This window comes from Pongo abelii, chromosome 15 (genome assembly GCF_028885655.2).
Source record: "Pongo abelii isolate AG06213 chromosome 15, NHGRI_mPonAbe1-v2.0_pri, whole genome shotgun sequence".
Taxonomy (NCBI): Eukaryota; Metazoa; Chordata; class Mammalia; order Primates; family Hominidae; genus Pongo; species Pongo abelii.
In genome coordinates, this window is record NC_072000.2 from 68099730 (window position 1) to 68120203 (window position 20474).

General features: G+C 41.2%; 1 protein-coding gene across 13 annotated transcripts in view; it reads left to right on the forward strand.

Moving 5' to 3' along the window:
* SYNE2 (spectrin repeat containing nuclear envelope protein 2) overlaps positions 1-20474 on the forward strand; it is a 368208-nt gene that overhangs the window by 76671 nt on the left and 271063 nt on the right. For all 13 annotated transcript variants that reach the window (XM_054530190.2, XM_054530185.2, XM_054530188.2 and 10 more), the window contains 4 exons: positions 11759-11820; positions 12841-12936; positions 13030-13107; positions 13196-13288. In XM_054530190.2, coding sequence (XP_054386165.2) covers positions 11759-11820; positions 12841-12936; positions 13030-13107; positions 13196-13288 — 329 coding nt within the window. The remainder of the gene's footprint in view (positions 1-11758; positions 11821-12840; positions 12937-13029; positions 13108-13195; positions 13289-20474) is intronic.

Sequence of the window (20474 nt, forward strand, 5' to 3'; positions counted from 1 at the left end):
TATTGTTGTAGGGAATGGCAACAGGGTCTCATTAGCACATGCCTGTGACATAATAAGAAATATATATTTGGTCTCTGCCCCTGGTTCCTGGCACAGAGCTCCTAAAACCCTTGTAATTTCCTGAACCACAGGGACGTTAGGAGCATCTTTTGTTCTAATATTTGATCTTTGGCTCTGGTTCCTGACACAGAGCTCCGAAAGCCCTTGGAATTTCCTGGGTGATAGGACCATCTTTTGTTCTAATGAGGCCACTCTTGATGGGCTCCTAGATAGCTTCAGGATGGAGTCTGGTTACCAGAAAGACCAAGCCATGATTAGAAATTTGGAACTCCTCCCACCTCCATCTTCTAGAGAGGTGAGAAGAGCTGGAGATTTAATTAATAGTTCATTATGTTTATGTGATGAAGCCTCCATAAAAATCTCTAAAGTGCAGAGCTAAAAAAATCTATATCCTATGGAAATTCTAGTGGGAAAGCCATACAATATACCAATAACAAATAAGTAATATAGTATCATTTACACGTTGTAAATCTAAAGAAGTAAATAGGATGATATGATAAAGAGTAATTGGATGGAGGGTATTTTGGATAATGTGTCTGAAAAATTTTCTCTGAGGCCAGGCACTGTGGCTCATGCCTCTAATCCCAGCACTTTGGGAGGCCAAGGTGGGTGGATCACCTGAGGTCAGGAGTTCAAGACCATCCTGGCCAACATGGTGAAACCCCGTCTCTACTAAAAATCCAAAAATTAGCTGGGCGTGGGGGTGGGTGCTTGTAATCCCAGCTACTCAGGAGGCTGAAGCAGGAGAATTGCATGAACATGGGAGGCGGAGGTTGCAGTGAGCCGAGATTGCACCGTTGCACTCCGGCCTGGGCGACAAGAGTGAAACTGTCTCAAAAAAAAAAAAAAAAAAAAAAATTTTTTTTCTCTGTAGAGATATTCGACTGAAGGCATCAGGATGAGCCAGCCATATGAAATGCAAGTAGAAAATGTATTCCAGAATTCCAGGTTAAGGAAACAGCAATTATAGAGGCAAACATGTCATGAAATGAAGTTTTAGAGGTAGGCAGGAGCCAGATTACATAAAGCTATGGGCTATGATTATGGTTTGGATTTTAAAATACAATGAGATGGGGTCAGACATGGTGGCTCATGCCTGTAATCCTGGTGCTTTGAGAGGCTAAGTCGGGAGGATTGCTTAAGGCCAGGATTTCGAGACCAGCCTGGATGACATAGGTAGACCCCTGTCTCTACAAAAAATGAAACAAGTTAGCTGGGCATGGTGGCATTTGCCTATGGTCCAGCTACTCGGGAGGCTGAGGTGGGAGGATCACTTGAGCCTAGGAGGTCGAGGCTGCAGTGATGCAGCCTCTGTACCATGCATTCCAGCCTGGGCCATACAGTGAGACCCTGTCTTAAAAAAAAAAGCAATGAGATGGTTGTACAACTTTGTGAATTATACACTTTAAAAAGTGAATTTTATGGTATATGAGTTATATTTCAATAAAATAGTTGTTAATTTTTAAAAAAAATCTCTAAAGTGTAGTTTGGAGACCTTCTGGGTTTGTGAACACATTCATGTGCTGGGACCCTTCCAGACCTTGCCCTCTGTACATCTTCATCTGGCTGCTCATCACTATCCTTTATCATTATCTTTTTTTTTTTTTTTTTTTTTTTTTTAAAAGACGGAGTCCTGCTCTCTTGCCCAGGCTGGAGTGTAGTGGTGCAATCATAGCTCACTGCAAACCTTCGCTTCCCAAGTTCAAGCGATTCTCCTTCCTCAGCCTCCCAAGTAGCTGGGATTACAGGTGCCCGCCACCACGCCTGGCTAACTTATTGTATTTTTAGTAGAGACAGGGTTTCACCATGTTGACCAGGCTGGTCTCAAACTCCTGACCTCAGGTGATCCACCCACCTTGGCCTCCCAAAGTGTTGGAATTACAGGCGTGAGCCACCACACCATATAACAAACAAGCAAACATAAGTGTTTCCTTGAGTTCTGTGAGAGCCATTATAGCAAATTATTGCACCTGAGGAGGGGATCGGGGAACCCCTGATTTATAGCCAAGTCAGACAGAAATGTGGGTAACGTGGATATCAACTGCCTGTGATTGGCATCTGAAGTAGGAGAGAGTCTTGTGGGACTGAGCCCTTAACATGTGGGGTCTGCACTAACTCCAGGCAGCCACTGTCATCATAGCATAGAGGACACCCACTTGGTATCTGGAGAGCTGGAGAACTGCTTAGCGTTAGGGAAAAACTCACACATTTGGTATCATAAGTGAAGTATTAAGAGTTGTAATACAGAAAAAGAGTGCTTTTCTTCCATAATGCCTTTTGTTCAAGACGTTTTATTAGTAGAAGAAACAAATTGCCTAGGGGTTATTAAAATAAGGATTGGCCAGGCGCAGTGGCTCACGCCTGTAATCCCAGCACTTTGGGAGACCGAGGCAGGTGGATCATGAGGTCAGGAGTTTGAGACCAGCCTGGCCAACATGGTGAAACCCCATCTGTACTAAAAATACAAAAATTAGCCAGGCGTGGTGGAGGGCGCCTGTCATCCCAGCTACTCAGGAGGCTGAGGCAGGAGAATCACTTGAACCTGGGAGGCGGAGGTTGCAGTGAGCCGAAATCATACCATTACACTCCAGCCTGGGCTACAGAGCGAGACTCTGTCTCAAAAAAAAAAAAAAAGAAACAAAAAGAGAAGACATAGGCCTAGTATAACTGTTGCCAATAAATTCTTTTCCTCCATCTAATAAGTTAGTTTTATCCTTAATACTTTTAGTATTTCATAAGTCTTTCAATCAGCAAATATTTATTGAGGATGTTTTTTTCTACATTACACTGCTGAGGGGAAGCAAAAACACAAAAGCACAAAGGTTTAACTTCAAGTTCGCATGTTGAGTAGGAGGGAAACCTATAAGTTATGCACCAGAAGTTCAAGTTATAGTCTTGAACTCCTCCTGGACTCCACTGATCCTCCCACTTCAGTTTCCGGAGTAGCTGGGTCTATAGGCATTTACCACCATGCCCGGCTCTAAGATTAGCTTTTAATTTCTATCTTATATTCCTATGTACTATTTGAAAAATTTTTGTAAGCATTACAGATTACTTTGTAATAGTAACAAGCAGAAAAGATTCAACAAAGTATTGTCAGAGGCCAGAGCCAGAATAGATTATTTCTATTAATTTTAAGAAAGGGGATTTTGGGGCCAGTTGCAGTGGCACACACCTGTAATCCCAGCACTTGGGAGGCCAAGGCAGGTGGAACACCTCACCTGAGGTCAGGAGTTCAAGACCAGCCTGGCCAACATAGTGAAACCCCGTCTCTACTAAAAATACAAAAAGTAGCTGGGCATAGTGATGAGTGCCTGTAATCCCAGCTACTTGGGAAGCTGAGGCAGGAGAATCACTTAAACCCGGAAGGCGGAGGTTGCAGTGAGCCGAGATCGTGCCATTGCACTACAGCCTGGGTGACAAGAGTGAAACTCCGTCTCAAAGAAAAAAACAAAACAAAAAAGAAAGGGGTCTTTTGGCTGTCTGCAGTGGCTCATGCCTGTAATCCCAACACTTTGGGAGCCTCAGGTGGGTGGATCGCCTGAGCCCAGGAGTTCAAGACCAGCCTGGGCAACATGGCAAAACCCCGCCTCCATAAAAAAATACGAAAATTAGGTGTGGTGGCACACACCTGTAGTCCCAGCTACTGGGGAGGCTGAGATGGGAGGATCACTTGAGCCGTGGAGTTCCAGGCTGCAGTGAGCTGCGATTGTGCACACTCCAGCCTTGGTGACAGAGTTGAGACCCTATCTCCAAAGCAAAAAGGGGTGTGGAACTTTTAAACTGGATATGTCCAGTTATAATAAATGTTGATTGAATGCCCACATGTGCTGGGTGCTGGCGTTTCTATGAACGCAGAGAGATGGGGAAGAGTGGCCATTCCATAGAGTATGTAGAGTGGCGATGCAGAAAAGGGTGAAACGTCGTTGGGGAATTGTAGCTATCCTAGTTTGGCCAGAGAAATAGGATATGGGTAGAGAAGTCGTGGAGCCAAGTTACAAATGACCTGGAGTGTTAGGCTAAGAATTGATCATTTTTTCAGTAAGGAATTAGGGAATGATCAAACAATTTTAATAAGGAGAGTGAAAGATCAAAGTAATGAATCTAGGGCCACATGCAGTAAACCTGTTATTAATAATCCAATCATAGAAGGAGAAGAAGAGAAATTGTTTGATGAGAAGAGGTCGCAAGGCTTCCTCATAGAGTAGAGAACACTCTTGGAGATGCCACATTTTAATCCTGCATCGCTCTGCGTTTAAGTGAAAATGAAAGCTAGTGATTCTTAGCCTCAGGTAACTGCTTTTGAACTCTTACTACCAGGGAGGACTCCTGGAGTCAACATTTTAGACCAACTTTTGGGAAATGACCTTGCTGAGACTTAGTAGCCATGGTAGTTTCATAATGAGCTTTAAAATGAAAATCCACACCCTTTAATTAGCTTAACTCAATTTGCTTTCAGTTTAGTTCCCTTCTGGCTAAGGATATGAGTTGCTCGCTCACAAAAGCAGAGTGAATCAGAACAAACTCAGGGATTAAATGTATTTTTATGGTAATAACACCTAGAGAAAAATCTTTGCCTTCTGTGCCTCATTTCTCAAATTCAGGCAAATATTTTTCAAGGATGATAATTAAGGATACTCACATGGGCCTGAATAAAATTCACTGACCACATTTTCCTACATTATGTATATATATTTGCCTGAAAAATCAAGATAGAGAATTTCTCATTCTCTATTCCTTTAGCTTTTTTACAGAAATTCATCATTGTAGTAGATTGTATTATTCTCTTTATTTCTTTGCTTTTTCTGTCCTTAACATCTGCTGATTAAAAGGTCCTATTCTCTACATGCCATTCTAAGAAGAGTTTTATTAAGTTGCTATAAGCACGTGGCTCTCAATTACTTTTTCCCCAATGGGTCAGCCTTTGAAAAGAACAAAAGGTTCCTTATCCTGCCATAGGGTGAGCTATTTGGCGCTGGTTCCCATTGAATACTGCCATTCAGGGATAAAGCAGTATGAAAACGTGAGAAAAATGTGTCAGGGGATAAATGGAATGGCACATGTGAAACCATTTAATTGAGCTGCTATAAAGGTGTTTAATTGCACCTGGGATGTCTTTGTTTGCCATTAAGCAAAGGTTCTTTATTGCATTTAGAGGGTTCTGATTTCCAGGATGAAGAGGCATTCTCTAAGTTCAGACAATGAGTTAAAAGCTATGCAGATTCCTTTCCAAATCTTTTTTTCTGAAGATTTCATTTGTGCACTGTCTCCTTTGCTAACTAGAGAATACCTGTGGGGATTTGTTCTGGCTGCTCCTCTTAGTGTTTTTTCCCTTGTTTTATTAGAGTTTAATCAGATTAGGACAGAGGTAACTTCTACTTTTCCTTAGAAAAGTTTTGATTATTTTAAATTCAAGTTTATGTCTCTGTCAGGGGATGTTCCTCAGTTTACTCTCCGATTAGGTGCTCCATTTGAACAATCTAGTTAGAGCCCTGATTTTGCTGCCACTTTTCTCAGCTAGGAAAGCTCATAGTCCCAGGTTGCTTGGTATAAGACCCCTTTTGTCTAGTATCACGTGCAAATGAAATGACCCCTCATCTTATTTGGAAATAGCTCAAAATGGCCGAGGTTTCCAGGTGGGCATGGATTGGGAAGACTCCGTGGGCACACAGTGGTCTTTTTGCACTCAGTTTCACGCTGCATTTCACCTCCTCTGAGGTTGTTGAGTTGTGCTCCTCCCTCCTGCTGTAACTCCCCTCAAGTCAGTGCATACTCTATCTCTTGGACCTGATAATATTGCTGATTAGTTTCTTTTTTACACCTTATCATCTAGATGGAAAAATCTCTCTTGGTCCCTTAAAAATAAGGAAGAGAGTAATCTTTGTTTTTGTTGTTGTTTGTTTTCATTTTGAATGTCTGCTCTATTGCTAGGAATGGATAGGGCCCTCTCTGCTTTTACATGTGACCCCGATTAGTGTGCAGCGTGTGAATATAACTTGATCCTGGAATCACAAAAACTTGTTCTCTAGTTTTTTTCTATTAAGATACAAAATTAGCCTTTGATGCTTTTTTTTTGGGAAGCGGCAATACGTGTTTAAAAGTTATTCTCTTCTGATGCTAGGGGACAAAACAATGAAAACATTTCTCAGAGATTCTAGGAGATTTAGTATAGTTTTGAATTATAGGACAAAATCGTGGTGCTCTGGAATTACTTCATTGAGAGAAATTTATATAAAACAGGAATAACTCTCAAAAGCCTGAATTATCCAGTTGGCTAATCAGAACTCAATTTAGTTCAGTTAGCAATTATTGAGCACCCTATAAAGTGTAGATCAGTAGGCTATAACTAATTTAAACTGGTAATGCATAAAAAATGGAATGGATTAAAAAGGAAAAAAATTCCAGTGAGGCTTGGTGCATCTTTGATCTCTAATCAGTTGCAATATTTACTAGGCAGTTGCAAACACCACAGAATTCCATTTATGCTGCTAGGCCTTTTAATTCTTCAACCAGAGATCTTCTCTACTTCAAAATTTTTCTAGAACTTAAATTAGATGTCATACTTTTGCACATATTGCAGGCCAAATACCAACAATTTCAATTCACTATGACTATTAGATAGAGATTAATAAGGGAGAGAAAAGTCCAAGGAAAACAATGTAGTAGAAGGTAGAACAGACAACTTTAAGAGAAAGGACTGTGAACTCATAAAGGTAGATTTGCTTCAATATAGTAAAATATAACAACCACAATGATAATTAAAAACATTATTATTAGGTTGGGTGTGGTGGCTCACACTTGTAATTCCAGCACTTTGGGAGGCCAACATGGGAAGACCACTTGAGTCCAGGAGTTCAAGACCAGCCTGGGCAACGTAGTCAGACCTCATCTCTACTAAATTAAAAAAAGAAAACAAAACATTATTATTATTATTATTATTATTATTATTATTATTATTATTATTATTATTATTGTCACCCAGGCTGGAGTGCAGTGGCACAATCTTGGCTCACTGCAACCTCTCCCTGCCAGGTTCAAGCGATTCTCCTGCCTCAGCCTCCTGAGTAGCTGGGATTACAGTTGCCTGCCACCATGCCCAGCTAATTTTTGTATTTTTAATAGAGATGGGGTTTCACCATGTTGGCCACGCTGGTCTCGAGCTCCTGACCTCGTGATCTGCCCGCCTCGGCCTCCCAAAGTGCTGGGATTACAGGCGTGATCCACCGTGCCTGGCCCAAAACATTATTATTATTTCAGAAAATATTTATTTAGGGCCTACACTGGGCCAGGCTTTTCTAGGCACTTGGGACATAGCACGGACAAAGCATCTTTGCCTGTGTTGTGGTGCTTAAATTCTGTTGAGAGGAGAGTGAGACATTAGCAATAAACTTACTGCATAAGTAATTTACCTGGAATGTTAAAAGAGATAAGTACCCTAGGGAAAGAGAATAGAGCAGGACAAGAGGGATCGGGAGTTGAGGGTGTTACAATTTTAGATCGGACAGTCAAGGTAGACCTCTTAGATGAGGTGTTGTCTGAGCCAGGATTTGAAGGAGGTGAGGGAATTCGCCTGTGGATAACAGTAGAAAGAACATTCCTAGAAGAAAGAATAGCTGGTGCCAAAGCCTAAGGTGGGAATGGGCCTAGGGAGTTTGAGGAAAACAGGAGGCCAGCGTGGTTGGAGCAGAAGCAGCAGGTGGGAAGCAGGGAAGGGCAGATGGTGCTGGGGCTTGTAGCCATCACGAGGAGTGAAGGGAGGAGCCCTCGCAGGGTTTTGAGCAAAGGAGTTTCCTGATCTGAGTGAACATTTTAGCAACATCACTGCCTGCTGTGCTGAGCATAGTATTTTGGGGCAAAGCTGGAAGGAAGATCTGTTAGGAATCTGTCACAGTAACCCAGGTGGAGATGATGGTGACTTGGGCCAGGGTGGTGGTGATGGAGGTGGTGAGAAGTGGTCATATCCTGAATATATTGTGAGGGTGGACCTAACAGGATATCCGGAGGCATTAGATATGAAACGTGACAGAAAGGGAGGAGGCAACCTTGATGAAGGAGGAAAATCAGGAGTCTGGTTCCTGGGAAGCGGGAGAGGAGAGTGATCATCTATATCAGATGCTGCTGATGGGTCCAGCAGGATGAAGGTTGAGAATAGACCATTGGTTTTCGCGAGTGTGTCATCGAGGACTTTGATTCAAGTGACCATGATGAGAAAGCTGTTTCAATCGAATGCCAGGGACCTTATTGGTATGGGTTCAGTTAAGAGTGAGGGAGGAGAAGACCTGGAGACAGTAAACACAAACTATTTGAGGCATTTTGCCACAAAGGAGCAGACAAATGAAGCGATGGCTGGTCAGGAACTGGCGTCAAGAGATTTGTTTTTAGATGGGAGAATTAACAGTATGGCTGTATACTCATGGGAATTGTTTAAGAGAGTGGGGGAAGACGATGATACGGAAGAGGTAGGAACAGAATGTTCTTGCGTTGGAGCACAGGGATGGGATATAGTGTACAAGTGAAAGGATTGGCTTTAGATCTGAGCAAGGCTAGTTCATTTGTGCTGATAGGTTGGAAGCAGACCACTTTTGCAGGTTGTTAGATGAGGGGGTGGGAAGCAAGGTTTCAGCTGAGTTTAATGATGAGGGAGGAGGTATTGGATGTTTGTGGAAGAAGAAAAGGGGTTAAGTTGCCATCTGGGGAAGGGGAGAGGGCCATATAGTGTGATTACTGGGCAGCATTTAGGGCCCACTGGGGGTGCTGGTGAGACCAGTGAGCACTGTTCGGTGGGTTTCTCCAGCCACATTCAGCAACCTGTTTGTAGGATGAAGTGCACAGAGTAGTCATGAAGTGTCAAAGCAAATAGAACAAAATAGGTGAAATGCAAGGAGTGTTGGTAATAATTGATCATGGAACTTAAAATGGATAAGACTGAAAGGTAGGATATCCTGGGGGTGAGGGACACTGAAAAACTGGCAGAGTCAGTGGCTTGGAGTTGTTGATGAACTGAAAGGATTGCTGGAGTTGGGGCACTAGAGTGAGTGAACTGAATGGAGATGCATGAACTTGAGATCGTGGAGGAGTTGTTATTAGTAATGACAAAGTCTGGAGTATGACCACGACAGCAAGGTGATTGACGCAGGGCAGAAGACAAGTGTATTGGAGAGGAGGAATTCGAGAAACTGAGGGGCCAGGACATTGGAAAGTTCATTGCTGTGTATATTGAAATCGCCAAGAATAAGGCCAGGTGTGATGGCTCATGCCTGTAATCCCAGCACTTTGGGAGGTGAGTTGGGAGGATTGCTTGAGCCTAGGCGTTTGAGACCAGCCTGGGTAACATGTTGACATCCATCTCTACAAAAAATTTTAAAAATTAGCTGGACATGGCAGTACACGCCTGTAGTCCCAGCTACTTGGGAGCCTGGGAGGTCAAGGCTGCAGTGAGTCATGATCACACCCCTGTACTCCAGCTTGAGCAACAGTGTGAGACCTTGTCTATAAATAAGTAAATTAGAAAGTACTAAGAATTAGACAGGAGTCTATTGGACAGAGTGACAGTGGAGAAGGAACAGAAAGGGTGGGAAATGATAGAGGTAGGTAACAATTGTGATAGCAAGGATAGTCTAATGACATGAGATTCAAAGCTAGGGGATTTCAGGGACAAAGAGAGTAGAGGATGAACTGGAGGTGGCCATGAGGAGGGAGGAAATAGTGGTACGAGGGCTGCAAGAGAAAGCAAAGCCGCCACTTGAGAGGACTGCAGGGGAAGTGGTATTCTCAGAGGAGAGCCAGGTTTCCACGAAAGCAGGAAGGCAAAGTCTCAACACCAGAGAGGGTATTGGGCATGGAGGGCATTTTGCTGATGGCACACCACGGATTTCATCATCCGTGGAAGCATTTTAGGACTTAAGGAGAGGTGGGAGATGAGAAAAGTTGGGGGGATATGCAGAGTCTTACAGGAATTAGAAAGAAATGAGAGGGACCTGAGAGTCTAGAGTGCATGTGCGTGTGTGTGCATGTGTGCATGTGTGTCCGTGCATGTGTGCATGTGAGTGTGTGCATGTGTGCATGCACTGGCTGATATAAGCAAGGATAAAGGGTATAGTGAGATGAGGCCCGGTGAATTGGAGGTTGGTGGTGGCAAGGCCGTAAGCATTGGTCACAGGGTGCCATGGGTGTCTGGGCCTATGCTTATCTCTGCCCATCCAGGTGAGGAGACCTGGGGAGATGGAAGCTCAGTTCTTGAGTGCAGGGCTAACCCTTAACCTCGGTGTTGAGATTGTCTGCTGAAAATCAGGGGGTAGAGGGCTAGGGGAGGCATGGTGTCAGTGTGGGGCCCACTCCTGCTCAGAGGGGCAAGAAGGGCTGTACTCTGAGGGTTCAGGTCTTCCCCTTGACTCCTACCTGGATTTTTTTTTTCTTTTCTTTTTTTTCTTTTTCTTTTTTCTTTTTTTTTTTGAGACGAAGTCTCGCATTGTCACCCAGGCTGGAGTGCAGTGTCACAATCTCGGCTCACTGCAACCTCCGCTTCCTCGGTTCAAATGATTCTCCGGCCTCAGCCTCCCAAGTAGCTGGGACTACAGGCGTGTGCCACCACACCTGGCTAATTTTCACATTTTTAGTAGAAATGGGGTTTCCCCATGTTGTCCAGGCTGGTCTTGAACTCTTGACCTCAGGTGACCCACCGGCCTCGGCCTCCCAAAGTGCTGAGATTACAGGTGTGAACCACCACATCCGACCCCTACCTCTTTAATAAGAGTAATAGCCAACACTTCTTATGTGCCAGAGTCTATGCTAATCACTTTAAGTGAATCATTAGATTCTTATAATAATCTCCAGAGACAAATGCCTATTACTTTTTTATTAAACAAGGACACTGCTCAAAGTCACACAGCTACTCCATAACAGAAACAGGATTTGAACACAGTTCTCTCTGACTAATTACAGCCCATTTACAGTTAATTCAGTGGCGATATATTCTCCATGATAAATGTTAAGACTAAACTTTAATGATTTCATGTGCCATTTAAAACATCTTCTTATGTTCTGGGGTTATCTTTACTGCACGGTTTTGGCTTAAACTTAAAGTCTAGGTTAGGAACTCCTGTTGCTGTTCACAGTTCTTTGTACAGTACTGTCAAGGTGGTATAGGGTCTCAGTTCATTTTTTTTTTTTTTTTAATGAAACAGAGTCTTGCTCTGTTGACCAGGCTGCAGTGCAGGGGCATGATCACGACTCACTGCAGCCTTGACTTCCTGGACTCAAGCCATCTTCCCCCCTCACAGGTTCCTGCCACCATGCCTAGCTAATTTTTGTATTTTTTGTAAAGATGGGATTTCTCTGTGTTGTCCAGGCTGGTCTCGAACCCCTGAGCTCACACGATCTGCTTACCTCAGCCTCCCAAGTGCTGGGATTACAGGTGTGAACCACAGCACCATGGTCCTAATTCTTTAGTCAGTAGAAAATATTAAAAACCATCGTCTTATCAACAAACCTATGGTTTAAAAAAAAATATCGTTATCAACATGCTTTTTCTGAAACACTACTTGGACAAACATCTACAGTTTAGACTAAATTCTGGAAAGTTTGTAAGCTTGTGAAACACAGGCACACACCTAGCGTGACAGACCTTTGAAGCTCTGATATGTGCAGGAGGTTTCTGAGGCTTCTGGTTTTATAACTGCTGTTGTTCTTTCTTTGATAGCTGAACAGGAAGACACCCAGAAGAAAGCCTTCACGTGCTGGATAAACTCACAGTTGGCCAGGGTAAGCAAACAAAGACCAAATTAGGTTGTAAATCTATTTATTACTCCCCCTACTCCTTCCGTTTTGACTCCAAGGAGGCCATTAAAAAATGGTACTGGTGATGACAGGGAAAAGGTGGTGGAATGTCTTTTCTTGAAAGAATGTGCTAAAAGTTATCTTGATCTTGTTTTGATGTATTTGTTACTCTTTCTCACACAGAAAAAAAAGGTACTTTTGTTAAGGATATGGGACAGTGCTATAAAAATATTTCATCACATCTCTTTCATCAAGTGAAGTAATAGTAATACTGATTTGCATATAATAAATGTTATATATTAGAAACTGTCCTAAACTCTTTAAATGTAATGATTATGACAACTCCTGACAAATAATTTCACGACATCCCTATGAAATAGATACTAATATACCTTTGTAAAGGTCAAGGAAACGTCAGTACAGAGAAGTTTTGTGACTTGCATGTGGTCACACAGCTTAGAAGTGATAGTGCTGGGATATGAACCCAGACAGTCTGGACTCAGCGGCCTTGATCGTAATCACTGTGCCATCCTACCACACTGATGCTGAGTGTCTAGAGTAACCTAGATACACAGTGAATGAGCCTCTTCTCACAGACCACGCACACTGTTTTTTCTCTGTCCATTTCAACACGATGCTTGTAATTCTAAGAAAGGGTAAATACATAAGCAGGTTACTCCAGAAATGTAATCTGCTCTCCAGATGGGTCACTAGTGGGTGATTCTAAACGTCTTTAATGCCACTTGTGTGCACAGGTTTTAAGCTCTCAGTGAAAGCTCCACGCAGAAAGGGTGTTGTGTTACTGGAAATTAGCCGTAAGATAAATTAAATTTGCTGCTTTTCTATGTTTTGATATGAATCTTTGCATGTTCTCTCTCATTCTCTTAATTAAGAAGAAAGTCATTACTGAATTTTAGTTTTTCACAAGGCACATTTATGAGATTCTTAAAGGTATTCTTTTTGGACCAAAGTTTGAATGATTATTTTTCTTGTGACCTTCTGCAGCACACTTCTCCCTCAGTTATATCCGACCTATTCACAGACATTAAAAAGGGGCATGTCCTCCTGGATCTGCTAGAAGTACTTTCTGGGCAACAGTTGGTAAGATTTTTAAATGACACTGAGAAACTTTCTGTTGACTTAGAAATATATATTTCATTTTTTCTGAGTAATATATTTGCTTGAATTTCACAGCCTCGGGATAAAGGATCTAATACATTCCAGTGTAGAATCAATATAGAACATGCCTTGACATTCCTAAGAAACCGATCAGTAAGTATAAATTTTACTTAAAAATTCACAGGAGAGGTGAATGCTCTGGAATATTTCCTCCTTTTAACCTGCATTTCTTGTTTTCCAGATTAAGCTAATAAATATTCATGTTACTGATATCATTGATGGAAACCCATCCATTATCCTTGGCCTAATTTGGACAATTATCCTGCACTTTCATGTAAGTAGTTTGATGATATAAAAATTATTTCTACCCTACCACAGTATAAAATAAATGTAATGCAATAAGTGTGAGTTGACTAGATTGAGTCCTGAGCTTCTCCTATAAATAGGACCTCTGGAAATCTTGAAAAGGTAGAAAATAATAGCAGACCTTTTGCCATTTCTGTTATTGCTGCTGTTGTTGTTGTTGTTGTTGTTTTGAGACGGAGTCTCGCTTTGTCAGCCAGGCTGGAGTGCAGTGGCGCAGTCTTAGCTCACAGTAACCTCCGCTTCCTGAGTTCAAGTGATTCTCCTGTCTCAGCCTCCTGAGTAGCTGTGGCTACAGGTGCGCGCCACCGTGCCCGGCTAATTTTCGTATTTTTTTTTCTTTTTTTTGAGATGCAGTTTTGCTCTTGTTGCCCAGGCTGGAGTGCAATGGTGCAATCTTGGCTCCCTGCACCCTCCACCTCCCAGGTTCAAGTGATTCTTCTGCCTCAGCCTCCCGAGTAGCTGGGATTACAGACATGCACCACCACTCCCAGCTAATTTTGTATTTGTAGTAGAGATGAGGTTTCTCCACATTGGTCAGGTTGGTCTTGAACTCCTGTCCTCAGGCGATCTGTCCACCTCTGCCTCCCAAAGTGCTGAGATTACAGGTGTGAGCCACCATGCCTGGCCTAATTTTTGTATATTTTGTAGAGACGGGGTTTCACCATGTTGGCCAGGCTGGTCTCAGATTCCTGACCTCAGGTGATCTGCCTGCCTCAGCCTCCCAAAGTGCTGGGATTACAGGCATGAGCCACCGTGCCTGTCCTGTTGCTACTTTTCAATTGAAAGTTGAATGCTGAATTATCATGATGTCCTGCATTATCCATAATATCAGCACCAGTCTGAACAGAACCTGCCATGGTAAATGTTTGCTTCTTATTGTTTGTTTACTATGGCAGAAGAGAGAGTAGGAAGCTTCTGGAGTAAATGCTTGAAATCTAACCACTAAAGTTTGTAAAGCCTCCCCATTTTGGGGGACTCCTGTCCTATCTGACTATGAATAATCCCACAACATCCAGTTCTATCCCAAGACTGAGTTGTAGATTCATTTCATTTCACAGATATTTTTGAACACTTACTATATGCTAGCTCTTATGCGAGGACATCAAGATTTAGTGATGGTTATAGTTCTGACTTTATAAAACATATGATTGATATGTTTTTTTCAGGCCTGGAATTCTGACATAGTGCAAGGTTTCTGCACTACCTAGAAAGTTGCATTTTCTGTATCTCCATAATTATTTTAAAAATAACTTAGGAAAAATACTTATTTTAGAAAAACTAGAAAAATAGCATAACTAACATATAAAATTTAAAACATGCAGAGACAGACTATATATTATTTCTGGATACATGCATTTGTAATTACAATGGAATAATATGCATGAGGATTATGAAAACTAAATTTAAGTTGTGTTTTTTTTTTTCTGGGAAAGGATAAAATGGGATTGGAGAGAGAAAGAGGCTTAAATTGTATCTGTGTTTTATTTTATTTTTTTATTATTTATTATTTATTATTATTATTATTATTATTATTATTTTGAGACAGAGTCTTGCTCTGTCACCCAGGCTGGAGTGCAGTGGCACGATCTCGGCTCACTGCAACCTCCGCCTCCTGGGTTCAAGAGGTTCTCCTGCCTCAGCCTCCTGAGTAGCTGGGATTACAGGTGTGCGCCACCATGCCTGGCTAATTTTTGTATTTTTAGTAGAGACAGGGTTTTTCCATGTTGCTCAGGCTGGTCATGAACTCCTGACCTTGTGATCCACCTGCCTGAGCCTCCCAAAGTGCTGGGATTACAGGTGTGAGCCAGCATGCCCGGCCTGTGTTGTATTTCTTTAAGAAAATCTAAACCAAATATGGTAAAATGTTAAAATTTGATAGTTCATGGTCATTTATTATTTTTTCCTATAGTTTTCTGGTATTTGAAATATAATTAAAAATTTTAATATAGATAATAAAATTATCTATAATCTACCACTCACTATAACTGCCATAAATAATTTAGTGTATAGTCTTTATGATATTTACATCAATAATTAATGTATGTTCATATGTATATATTTTAACAAAATGGGGTCATGTTATCCATACTGTTTCCAGCGTGCTGTGATGAACAGCTTTCTGAATTTATATATATATATATATATATATATATATATGGAGGCATGATGTTTGTTGTAAAGTACTATATTTCACTAATGGATAATCAGAAAGCTCATGATCATTTGTAATTATAGGTAATTTCAGATAAGAATGCCCTTAAGATAAAACCTTTACGATACAATCTTAATTATTTCCATGGGCCAAATTCTTAGAAGTGGCATTGTGCCATAGGGTTTGCAAACTTAAAGCTTTTTTTTTTTCTTTTTTTTAAGACAGAGTCTCGCTCTGTTGCCCAGGCTGGAGTGCAGTGGCAGGATCTTGGTTCACTGCAACCTCCACCTCCTGGGTGCAATCAGTTCTGCCTCAGCCTTCCAAGTAGCTGGGACTACAGGCGTGCACCACCACACCTGCCTAATTTTTGTATTTTTAGAAGAGACGGAGTTTCACCATATTGGCCAGGCTGGTCTCGAACTCCTGACCTCATGATCTGCCTGCCTTGGCCTCCCAAAGTGCTGGGATTACAGGTGTGAGCCACCATGCTGGGCTTAAAGCTTTTTTTTTTTTTTTTGAGACTTCTGTATTGCTGAGGCTGGAGTGCAGTGGCGTGATTTTGGCTCACTGCAATCTCCCCCTCCTGGATTCAAGGGATTCTCATGCCTCAGCTCCCTGAGTACATGGGATTACAGATGCCCACCACCATGCCTGGCTAATTTTTATAGTTTTAGTAGAGACGGAGTGTCACCATGTTGGCCAGGCTGGTCTTGAACTCCTGACCTCAAATGATCCACACGCCTTGGCCTCCCAAAATACTGGGTTTATAGGTGTGAGCCACCACACCTGGCCTTTTTTTTTTTTTTTAATTAAAAAATTTTAAGTAAACTTTTGTTGATGTATATGTAACACACACAGATAAAAATGAACAGGTCTTAAGTGTAGAGTTTGATGAATATTTATAAATGAAACACACCCATATAATCACCCTGCCAGATAAAAATATAGAACTTTGCCAGCATCCCTAAGTGCCCCAGGTCCTTCTCCCAATCACTGCCCTCCTTTCCCAAAGGTGAGCACCGCTTTGAGCTCTATGGATAGGTGTAGAGTGTTTAACACCATACAAATGGAATTATAAATGTCTTCTCTTATGTACACTATGTACTCTTTTGTGTTTGACTTATTTCATTTTGTATCATGTCTGTGAGATTTACCTTATTGTAGCAAGTATCAGTAAGTCTTTCTTGTTTATTGCTCTGCATGAATATACAATTGTATGAATATACCATAACATATTTACCGTTGTATTGTTGGTTCACATTTCTTTTGCTGCCAGTTTTTTTATTTGTTTGTTTTTTGTTTTGTTCTGTTTTGTTTTTTGAGACAGAGTCTCGCTCTGTCGCCCAGGCTGGAGTGCAGTGGGGCACGATCTTGGCTCACTGCAACCTCTGCCTCCTGGGTTCAAGTGATTCTCCAACCTCAGCCTCCTGAGTAGCTGGAATTACAGGTGTGTGTCACTACACCCAGCTAATTCTGTATGTTTACTAGAGATGGGGTTTCACAGTGTTGGCCAGGCTGGTCAACCTGTTGCCAGTTTTTAGCTACTATGAATAAAGCTGCTCAGAACGTTCTTGTATATACCTTGTATAAATCCTCATTTCCATCCTGCATGTACCTAGGAATGGAACTGATGGTATCAGAACATATGATCTTTAGCTGTAGTGTATACTGCCAAACAGTTAATCAAAGTGGTTGTTCCAATTTATATTCACCAGAGTTTCTTGCTCCAATCCCTGTTGCTAATACTTGGCATTTAAAATTCATTATTTAAGCCTTGATGTTGTGTGTAATGATTTATAGACGTTTTAAAATATATTCTAGGCTGGGTGCAGTGGCTCATGGCTATAATCCCAGCACTTTGATAGGCTGAGGCAGGAGGATTGCTTGAGCCCAGGAATATAATACCAGCCTGGGCAACATAAGGAGACCCCATCTCTACAAAAATAAAAATAAAAATAATTAGCCGGGAGTGGTGGTACCTGCCTGTGGTCCCAGCTTCTCTGGAGACTGAGGTGGGAGAAGCACTTGAGTCTGGGAGGTTGAGACTGCAGTGAGCCGTGATTGTGCTACTGCACTCTAGCCTGGGCAACAGAGCAAGACCCTGTCTCCAAAAAACATATACATACACATATATACTGGAGATATAGATATAGATACACAGACATATACACATATACTGGAGATCATATGTACATATGGAGATCATATATACATACATATTATATATGTATATATGTTCTCCAGTGTATACATTATATATATTTATATATATTCTACAAAGAACTTTTGTCCAGTATATATATTATATATATACTGTAATATATAACTTTTGTCCAGTATATATTATATACTGTAATATATATTATAATATATAATAAATTATATATACTATAATATATATTACAGTATCACATAATTATACTGGACAAAAGTCCTTTGTAGAATATATATATAAATTGCAAATAATTCTGACTCTGTGGCTTGCTTTTTCAATCTTTTAGTGAAGAAGCATTCATAATTTTAATATAGTTTGAATTTATCAACTTCTTTTGTGGCTTATACTTTTATATTCCTTTTTTTTTTTGAGACAGAATCCTGCTCTGTTGCCCAGGCTGGAGTGCAGTGGCACAATCTTGACTCACTGCAATGTCTGCCTCCTGGGTTCAAGTGATTCTCCTGCCTCAGCCTCCTGAGTATCTGGGACTACAGGTGTATACCACCATGTCTAGCTAATTTTTGTATTTTTAGTAGAGATGAGGTTTCGCCATGTTGGTCAGGCTGGTCTTGAACTCCTGACCTCAGGTGATTCACTTGCCTGGGCCTCCCAAAGTGCTGGGATTGCAGGTGTGAGCCACCACGCCTGGCCTGTTATATTCTTTAAAGAATATAGTTCTTTAAAGAATATAGTTCTTTTTACTGTGAAGGTATTCTCTTACATTATTTTCTAGAACAATTTTATCCAATAGGATTTTCTGCAGTGATGGAACTGTTCCATAGCTACATTGTACAAAACAGTGACCACTAGCCACTTGTGGCTATTGAACACTTGAGATGTGGCTAGTATGGCAGAGGAAATAAATTATTCAATTAATTTGAATTTAAATCTCACATGTGCCTAGTGGCTGTCATACTGGACAGCCCAGTTCTGAAAATGTAGTTGTTTTAAATTTTATATTTAGATCTACAATCTTTCAAGAATGAATTGATTTTGTATGTTATGTTGAAACAATCGAAATTTACTTTTTTCATATGGCTATCCAGTTGACCCAGTAGTTTATTGAAAAGCTCACCATGGCCCAGTGCAGTAGCTCATGCCTGTAATCCCAGCACTTTGGGAGGCCGAGGCAGGTGGACCACCTGAGGTTGGGAGTTCGAGACCAGCCTGACCAACATGGAGAAACCCCGTCTCCACTAAAAATACAAAAAATTAGCCGGGCATGGTGGTGCATGCCTGTAATTCCAGCTACTCGGTAGGCTGAGGCAGGAGAATCGCTTGAACCCGGGAGGCGGAGGTTGCGGTGAGCCGAGATCGTGCCATTGCACTCCAGCCTGGCCAACAAGAGTGAAACTCTGTCTAAAAAAAAAAATAAAATAAAAGCTCACCATGTTCCTACTGTGCTGTAGTGTCACCTTCACACGTGAAGTCGACATGAAGTCGCCCTATATGTGAAGCTCCATTTTCAAATGACCTATTTTGTTTCATCACTTCTCTTTGCACCAGTACTATACTTTGTAATTTTGGTAACTATATAGTAAGTCTTGATACCTGATAGTGTAAGTTGTCCAACTTGTTCTTTAAGAAAGTCTTCATTATTCTTCGCTTTTTGCATTTTTATATAAATTTTATGAATAACTTGTCAGTTTTCACACGTGTGCATGCGTGTGCACACACACACATACTCTCTCTCTCTCACACACACACACACACACACACACACTCCTGCTGGAATTTTTATTAGAATTGCATGGCATATATGAAACATTTTAGAAAAAAGTTGACATTTAAAAAATATTGCATCTTTCAATCTATGAGTATAACATTTTAATTATTCTGTTCAAAATATTTTCTAATTTTTATTACTATTTCTCATTTGACCCATGGGCCATATAAAAATATATTGCTTAGGCCGGGCGTGGTGGCTCATGCCTGTAATCCCAGCATTTTGGGAGGCTGAGGCAGGCAGATCACAAGGTGAGGAGTTCAAGACCAACCTGACCGACATGGTGAAACTCTGTCTCTACCAAAAATACAAAAATTAGCCGGGCGTGGTGGCGTGCACCTGTCATTGGAGCTACTCAGGAGGCTGAGGCAGGAGAATCACTTGAACCGGGAGGCGGAGGTTGCAGTGAGCCGAGATTGCGCCACTGCCCTCCAGCCTGGGCGACAGAGCAAGACTCCATCTCAAAAAATATATATATATGTATTCTGTTAATTTCCGAATATTTGGAGATTTTGTCTGTTATATCTTTGCTGCTGACTAGAATTTCAGTGTGGTCAGAGAGCATACTCTGAATGATTTCAGTCTTTCACAATTGCTGCAGCTTGATTTATGGTGCAGCATGGTCAGTGTCAGTAAACGTTCTGTACTCTCGTGAAAGGAATGTTGGTAGTGCTTACCAGATCAGTGCTAATCAGATCAAGTTTGTTAATTGTGTTGTTGACATCTGTTATTATTGATTGTCTGATTAGTCTGTCATTTGTTGAGAAAAATGTATTAAATACTTTTATGTTTATGGATTTATCTTTTAAAGTTTTGGGTAGATACCATATTGCCCTCAAAAAAATTGAGCCAATTTGTACATTTACTAGCAATATAAGAATATCTAGTTTCTCATACTTTCACCATCACTGGATATTGCCTTTACATTTACTTTGCCTGTATAATATAGTAAAAGGTATCCTTTTGCTGTATACATTTAAATTTGTTAAATTATTAATGCAATTGTTTTTCATAGTTTTAATGGCAGTTTTATTTGTTTCCTCTGGACTTGTCTATCCATG